Here is an 8,332-nt window from a genome sequence, read left to right as displayed (position 1 = left end):
CGGCTCCAAGCGGACATGGGCGACCCCATTGCCGTCCCAAACGGACAAAAACAGGCCAAAAAGGATGTCCGTTTAGGGTCGTGCGCTGGAGTTGGCCTTATCGAGTCTGAACCAACGGTTCGTCATGCATGCGTTGGCATGAATAGTCCTTACTACTGAAGACTAAAGATTAGTGCACTATCCTACGTTACAAAAGGCCCAACTTACTAGAGAAATAGCACAAAACAACTGGTGCCAGCACTTCGATAATGATTAAGTTCCATTTTCTTGGAACCTTAGGTACCGGGCAACATTGGGAACCTTTTGTGCCCTATGCCAATCTTGTCTTGATAGCTGCCAACAGAGCCTTCTTGTTCTTACAGACGAATTGCACTTGACATAATAGGAAAAATGAAGAAAGAAGAACAACAAAAGTTTGCATGATTAGCAGGAATAGGACAAGAAGGGAGCAGAGCAGAGATTGCCGCCTTCTCGTTTGTTTCTTCCTAATCCAAAGCGGGCAGTAAAAACCAACACAGGGGCAGTGCCAATTCCATTGGTATCTTCTGGAAAACAAGTGAAGTGCACCAATGATCAGAGGAGTCGCGGATAAGAGCAAAAATGCATATGTGTACATTGTGCGTAGACGATTAGATTCTATTGCCAATTTGGCACTGCCGGCCTTTGGCTGTATGCATGGATGGAGCCCTGGAGGCTCATTTCAAGCATATGGCTGAATAGAGGAGCTACGACGGACAGGCAGGCTTGTCTCATGATCCCTGAGCACAGTGGCAACTTGCCCATGTTCTCCAAACTCTGCATTCTCTCATCTGGATAAGCTTAAGAGTTTCAACTGTCCTTAAAAATCCATTTTCTATGGACACTTTTGGTACCGTAGCTTATACTATTTACCTAATGCCATCGGTCAACCTCTAGTTCCAACAGGCTGACCATCCTGCCATTAAACGGTTCGGGTGCTTTGTTATAATAGGAGTATCCCTAGTCTCGAAGTTCTGAACTTGAAAATTTTAGTACTTTTATCAACAAAAATATATATTGAAGTAACAAATTTGACAATAGAAGAAGACGTTTATCACATTTTTTACATCAATCATACAAAATAATGTTGGATGGAAATGAATGACATAATTTACTGTAACAGATCATTGTACACAGCTATCATCCAGAACTCTCATAGTTTCCAGTAAATCCCCAGCTTGTGCAAGATGCCAGAGACAACACCCCAGAAGAGGATCTCTCCAAATATGACATACAGCAGAGTTCCCAGCCTTTCTGAATGCCAGACGTTGACAAACACATGCTTTTGGATCCAGTTAACCTGCCAAGAATAACAAGACAAACAAATTAAGCCCATGCAAATACAGGCTCCAAATGTCACCACCAAGTTAACCTTCACCCATTACTTACAAGGGTTTTATCTTGTGACTCATAGTACCATCCGTTCACGAATGCTGCAAATATGCCCTGTGCCGCTAGGACGTACACAAGCATGGCGTTCATGCCGATCCACTCGAGGAACAAGAATGGTACTCTCAGGCCCCAGACATCAATCTATCATTGTGACAATGAAATGAGTAAATCATTGGGAAAGAGCTGATGGAAGTGCAGCAGTTTCATGCTCTAAGTACTTATGATAAACCATACCAGCATGTAGAAAGCTGAAAGAACTATTCCAGCCGCGCCGGCAGTGAAGCAAACGTAACTGATACTGTAGAGTTGCTTATTGATTGGAATAGCTACAGCAGAAGAGCGATGGATGTAAAGATTCTGAGGTCACAGTTTGTAGTGATTAGTTCAAGTGTCGGAAATGGACTGTTAGGACAAGCACCTTTTGTGAAGTGAAGGAGAATGCCGAGCAAGAGGAGTGAAAAGCCCATCGAAAGCCAGTGTTTCAGTCTCTCCTTATGGGTCTAATATTAAGAAACTTTGGTGTCATAGTTGCTTTTATCATAACCAAATGGTACTGGTACAATGTTTTGGATAATCACCTTGAAATGGATTAGAACATGGCCATAGTGGATTCCAATTGTTCCTGATAGGATCGACGATATTGAACTGAAACATAAAACAGGGAAAATACTTGAATGGGTGAAATAAGCAAACTATATAACTAAGATTAATTCAGTGTAAGCTATGTTGGATCTCCAACCTTAACAATCCTTCTGGGTCGAATGGCGCAAGACACCATGATGGAGCATCGGCACGGAGAGGACCTGATTCTGGTGAGCTAAATGTACAATCCTGAAAATGGCAATTTCAGTGCACATATTGTCAGACTTGCACTTTCTAGCTTAATGTGTAGTATTATATCATTTAGTTAGTAAGGAAAACTTTTGCAGCTACTTATACATAACAGTGCAATAAAATTTAAACATATTAGGATTACAGTTCTACCTTAGTCCGGATCCAAACGGGCTGCGAGTAGAGATGATTAATCCCCCAGACCACCCTATCAACATGACCCACTGCATTGCAAGCCGGGTCCAGGTGACCCCTTACACCACATTGTACCTGAAAACACAAGTACTTGTATCAAATACGGAAATAATCAACAGGGATAGCATCCTAAAGGTTAGCTCAAAGTACCGTAAACCGCTTCCCATCATTGACATCGCCATCCAAATGGTACACATAGCTCCAATCTGGAACGTACAGCGAGAACGTCGTGACCATGTATACAACGAACACAATGAAACCGCCTAACCTGTCGATTGTCAGAAATGACAAGAATTTTCCATCATAATCAGAGACAGGAAAAATTATGAATATGCAGTTTACAGTGCAGCAAGACAAGTATCAGGGAAACATTGTTGTACCATTGCCACCGGTAGGCATGGAAGATGGCGTAAGGACCGGAACGGACGGTGACAGGCCGCACCTTTATGGTGAACACCTCTATGAGGGCAACCACGAAGTACACCAAAGCTATCCTCTGATGAACCATCGTCAAATATAAGGAAAGAACTATGTTATGATTAAGACCTAGACGGATGATGAAATGAACGACAAGTTTGTTTGTTTGGTAAATATAAACCGAACCTGGAGGATGCCACACCATCTTATCACCTTCATGTCCACTCCATAAGCAAGGTCATCCGGAGCGTGAGAGTATCCACCTACATTCGAGTTCAATACTGTCAATTAAGCAACATGGGTGCAAACTGAATTGTGTAAACACTCTACACATCGAACTTCAAGTACCTTGCAGTAGCAGGCCCCAGAAGAGCATTTTCAGTGTTCTGACGCTGACCTTCTTCACAGCGGCACCCATGTTTGGAACCCTCTGCAAAATACTCATCCTGATGAGCATTTCAAAAAGAAAAAAAATTCTACATATCCACCAAAAATGTTGGGTTTACCAAATTTGCAAGAGTATGAGCACGGAGAAGTGCTTACTGACCTTCATGGCAAAGGCGATCGCGACACCGACGATGAAGAGGAAGAAGGGCATGACAAAGTCTGCCAGAGTACAACCGTTCCACGGCGAGTGGTCCATCCGCTCGTAAGCCCCGCCGGCATCGTCCACCAGTACCATCAGCTGCACGCAAGAGACTGTCAGCAGTTCATATGCATGGTGGCTTGTAAGCATTTCGTAGCATATTCGATTGGGAAAAAGTAATCATATGTGCATATTCGGAGGAACATAGCTAGTACCACAATGGTGAGCCCTCTGAAGGCATCAAGAGCTGCCACCCTCGTGCTCTTCTTCTTCTGTGGCTCCTCAACAACGACCAGTCTCTCCTTCTCGGTGTCATCTCCGGCTCCGGCGTGGACGACGCCCTTGCCGTCGCCATGCTCCACCTCCACGGGAACTACATCAATGGCGTGCTGCTCCGAGCCTTTCTCACCGCCGGATGCCGCTATGTCCTGCCCCTTCTCCATGGTAAATGTGTGCACAACTCACCAGATTAGGTTCTAGTAAGCTGAAGCATTGGCACCGAACTACTTAGAATCTTACCAGATGAGTGGAACTTTATATACAGCTACACAATCATAAGAATTGTCCGTCAATCTGTCCTGCCACAAAAAAAATGTTTAATTAGGTGCTAAATATATACTGGCACCAGCGTTGGGTTGCCGTCTTGTGGTATTTTTAATTTTATTAAGTTCATGTGTTTCTACGAGTGCGTGCTCGTCGCTTTCCTTGTTTGCTAAGCAGGGGCTTCACGTCCTCTGATTTCCATGTGTCAAGACCTTGATTGATAACCCTTTTTATGGGCTGTACAAATAAACAATGATGGCACATTTGTTAATCAGGGTAAGTTCTACGCTGACAAGTGCTCCACTGCTACTGACTTTTTTTGTTCCCTCTGTCCCATAATATAAGAGCATTTTTTATTCTACATTAGTGTCAAAAACGCTCTTTCTTTTTTGATCTCATGACTTTTTATGCGATCGAAAAACGAATGTGCACGGTCTGGTTCGGTATGGAATGAACTTATAATCTGATGATCGAGTCGATTTCATGATTATAAGTTCATAACCCTAGCGCCCATTCCCATTTTGGACGGAACAGATCTACTAATTCTTTTATTCCAGTTAGTAAGAGGGATCTTGAACTAAGAAATATGGGAGTATAATTTATTTACATTAATAATGACGAGTTGTTTCAGAACATACATACATTTCAAGGAGAGAAGCATTGTCCAAGATAGTCCTCTCTCTCGTCCGCGACCGCGCCGCCCCCACGGGCGGCCGGCCGCGCCTCCCCTCCTTCCCCGCGAGCCCTCTCCCTCTCTCCTCCTCCCCCCTGCCGCCGTCGCCGTCGCCCGCCGTGGGCCTGGCCCGGGCGACATTGGCGGCGGCGGCCCCCGGCCCTTCCCCATCTAGGGTTTCTTCAGCGCGGGACGGAGCGCTCCGGGCGGTGTCTTCAGGCAGCGGCGGTCCTGCGCGGCGGCGGGGTTTCCTGTCGCGGGCGGGGGCGAGCTTTGGGCGGCGGCGCCCGCCCGGCCCAGATCTGGGCCCTTCGGGCCCCATCTTGGCCAGGGCGGGCCGGCGACAGGCGTGGCGTTGGCGTGGTCCTCAGGAAGCGGTGGCGAGCGGCGATGATCAGCGGGGAGCTGGCAGCGTCGACGCCAGCCTGCTGTAGCGTGGCCGGCGGGGCTTAGCAGGCCCATTTCCCTGGTATGCCCCGCTGCCGTGTCCGGACGGCTACCGCGACGGTGCCGGAGGCGCGGGCCTCCCGCACGACGACGGTGGAGGTGGTTCCCTCCCGCTCGGCCTTGGTGCTGCTGCTCCCGTCGCTTGGATCTTCTCTCCAGTCTTCTTGGCCTCGTGGTGGTGCTCGTAGCGAGACGGCGTTGGCGGCGGCGCAACCGTGATGGCGCAGGGTTGGGCGGTGGTTTGGCTGGTCGGCTCCGATTGGCCGGTGGGGTTTGGCTTGCGGGAGAAATCCTTGCCGGTTCGTCCGGCTCCGATGCGGTGACACCGGCGGGTGCTACTATCCCTTCTTGGAGGGTGTCGGGAGTAGCTATCCCCCACATCCCTCCGCGTACTGGGGGAAACTCTAGGACTTGTCCGGGCAACAGCGTCGTCGGCGTCGCATCCCTTCTTGGAGGTGCTGCTTAGTTCGCGGTAGATCGGAGCCTCGGGCTGTGGTGGTTTGTTTCCGGAGGGCGCAACGGTCGCGGGTCTTCCGCGCTTTGTCGAGCTGCCGCTGTTGGCATTTATTTCTTTTTCTTTTTCTTTGAGCTTGTTGTGCTGCTCGCCGCAGCATTGCGATGTGTACTATGGTGGTTTGCTTTGAAATATAAAGCGTGGGGAAATCCTTTTTCGATAAGCATTGTCCAAAAATGAAATTTGACATCACTCTCTTCAGATCGGCCAGTGTAACAGCATAGGCGTGGTTGCCGGCGCCATGCTGTTTTTTTATTTTTTCTTCAGAACGCTTGATCTCTACGTTCTTCTTTTTCTTCTTCTTCTTTCTTTTTTTGCGAAAGATCTCTACCTTCTTCATCAATGGAAATCAGCGCCTAGCTGCTTTTTCGTCAAAAAAATGACGTGATTTCCATGTTTAAACATTAATTAATAGGTGCAAACGCTGTATCATCTACCATCTTTTCTCTCAATGATTCATACTAATTCACAATTCAATATTGCAGAGGTGCGTATCGGAGAATCAGTCCGTATGGAAGAGGACATGCGTCGCCGGCCGGCTCCGTTTGGATACCGCCATGTATATGTTCTTATATTGTTTTAGGGCGTGTCGCTGAAGGATGTTGTTCCACTTGGATAAAGACTAGTGCTCGAATTATACATGCGGCTGGGTTACACCGGACGTCTCCACTACGCATACTCCAAATAATTATCAGATATTCTCAAAAAGAAAAAATTATCAGATGTTGTGGACCTTGTGGTTAATGACTGTAGCACATAGAGGGAAACGCCATTTTCGTAGCACCCGGCCGCGGGGCGTCGACTTCCTACGTAGTGTATTGAACATATAAATCAAGCTACCCAACCTGCGGTTCTAGCGCCATCGCTGGTTCAAATTCATCCGGCTCGCTCGATGTGCCTCGCTGGCCGACGCCAGCGTCCTTTTAATCGCCGTGGTAAACATCCGATCGCTCGTTTTCCTGTACGCCGCGTGACCAGGCTAGAGCTGCTGACGCATGGCCCAGCCTTACGCGCGGGCCAGCATTGCAGCGAGACGAGGTGTCCGTGCATGTGTATTTTACCGTGGGCTGGCAGCGCGCCGTTCGTGGGTTGGCAGCGATCGTGGGTTGGCAGCGCGGCTTTGGCGGGCTGGCAGGTCGTTCTTTACCTCCCTCGTTTGCACCCAGCGGCGGCGCCTCCGCTTTAGCCGCAGCTGGCCTCATCTGTCGGTCTCGTGGGAGCGCGGCTTTCTGGTCTTTCTTGTTTACGTGGGCGGCTCGCTTCGGCCCGCTGGGTAAAAGAGGTTACTCGTCCTCTGCGTGCTGCTACGCGGGCTGGCTTGACCTCGTCACGCTGCAGGTGGCCCCTTTCTGTCCTTGGTCCCAACCGCCGAGCGAGTTGTGTTTCTCTCTAGGTTTCTCTAGGAGTTACAGCGCCTGTTTCGGTTCCGGATGAGTGGTCTCCTTGTGCTCGTCTCTTCCTCTGTGCCTCCCGTCTCATCCCACTTCCCCCGCCTGCATCTCCTCGTCTCACCCTCATCCGCTCGCCATTGTCGCTCCTCGTCTGCTTGTCTCGCCCTCATCCGGTTGTTCCGTCATGGCTCCTCGCGCTGCTGCTGTTGCGTTTGGCTAGGGTGAGGTTCTTGTTTTATTTGGTTGATTTCCCGCTGCTCCCGTCGTAGATTGATCTTTGCTGACTTGTTCTTGCTTGTCCCCTCTCCTTTCTTCTTGTTTGCAGGGCTGTTGCGTCTGGTTTGCTCTCTGCTTGTGCGTCTGCTTAATCCTTCTTTGTGAGGTGAGGTCTTGCCTGCTCCCCTGCTTATGATCTGCTCGATGAAATGCGTGACTAGGTTTCTGACGGGCTGGGACCGCTTCTTTGTTTTCTGCAGCATGAATGAGTGTTAGATCTGCTGTGTGATGCTTTCAGGAGGTGATTTTACAGATGTGTGGTGGTTATAGGAGGTGATCTTGCATATGTTTCTCTTCTGTCGTTGCTCCGGTCGCTAGGTTTAGGCATTGCCTCGGTTAGTTTAAGACTCCTTCGCTTGCCGTATTGTTTTTGTCTAGGTTTGTATGGGCATGGGCTCTGCCACAGGTGAATTCTATTTATGTTTGTTCCTGACCTGTCCAGCCTTTAATACTCCCGTGCATCTGATTAGATGCTTCTATTTGTTTGAGTGGAGCTTGTTCTTGTTCATTAAATTTTTGTCTACTCTTCCTACACATGTAGGTGTTGCGGTTGTCATCCTTCTTTGCCTTCCTTCTTCCTGTTTGTTTGGTCTAGGGCCTGCTATGTTTGAATGTATTGCCAAAGCTTGCTCTGTCAGAGGTGAGTCCATGGGTTAAAACGCGTTTGCTTACGTTTTGTTTGCTTTTCCATGTGCTGTAGGTCCTGCTTTCCGCTGATATCCTCGCTCCCGGTTCGTGGAAGGCCTGCTGCAGTTTGGTTCACCTGATGCCCCGAGCCTTGTCTTTCATCTTACCAAGGTTCCATCTGGTTCCCTACCCTTTCCTTTGTTGTACTCCTTTAAAAGTTGGTCTCCTGCTTGGTTCTAACCATGTGTGTTACGTGCGTTGTGTCGTTTCGTGTCTTTCTTTACTATTACTTATTGATGATTGTTCCTTACGGCGGCTTTTACTGATCGCCCTCGAACTGCATGTGATTCTATCGTTGCTTCACATGCTCAGGATGCCTGCTGTAGTACATTTTGTTGTGCCTATTCTAGAGGCTGTGGTAG

General features: G+C 48.4%; 1 protein-coding gene across 1 annotated transcript; it reads right to left on the bottom strand.

Annotated features, from left to right (window-relative positions):
* Positions 1-1,171: 1,171 nt before the first annotated feature.
* Positions 1,172-6,479, bottom strand: LOC123096674 (heparan-alpha-glucosaminide N-acetyltransferase-like). Its single transcript, XM_044518429.1, has 15 exons — positions 6,462-6,479; positions 4,883-5,080; positions 3,655-3,702; positions 3,401-3,538; positions 3,202-3,283; positions 3,040-3,116; positions 2,823-2,932; positions 2,587-2,704; positions 2,395-2,511; positions 2,150-2,241; positions 1,989-2,055; positions 1,829-1,910; positions 1,645-1,736; positions 1,408-1,551; positions 1,172-1,318 (listed from the first exon to the last, which is right to left on the bottom strand). Exons 1-15 carry the CDS (start codon positions 6,477-6,479, stop codon positions 1,172-1,174), a joined length of 1,530 nt encoding a protein of 509 aa, XP_044374364.1.
* Positions 6,480-8,332: the final 1,853 nt, after the last annotated feature.

This window comes from Triticum aestivum, chromosome 4D, assembly GCF_018294505.1.
Source record: "Triticum aestivum cultivar Chinese Spring chromosome 4D, IWGSC CS RefSeq v2.1, whole genome shotgun sequence".
Classification (NCBI taxonomy): domain Eukaryota; kingdom Viridiplantae; phylum Streptophyta; class Magnoliopsida; order Poales; family Poaceae; genus Triticum; species Triticum aestivum.
This window is presented reverse-complemented; position numbering and strand designations above follow the sequence as displayed.

Excerpts from the sequence above, each read along its gene's own strand:
- LOC123096674 (XM_044518429.1), bottom strand. Across the intron at positions 3,117-3,201 it reads CTGGGGCCTGCTACTGCAAG|GTGGATACTCTCACGCTCCG; the intron begins GTACTTGAAGTT and ends ACTCGAATGTAG. Across the intron at positions 2,933-3,039 it reads GATGGTGTGGCATCCTCCAG|AGGATAGCTTTGGTGTACTT; the intron begins GTTCGGTTTATA and ends ATGGTTCATCAG.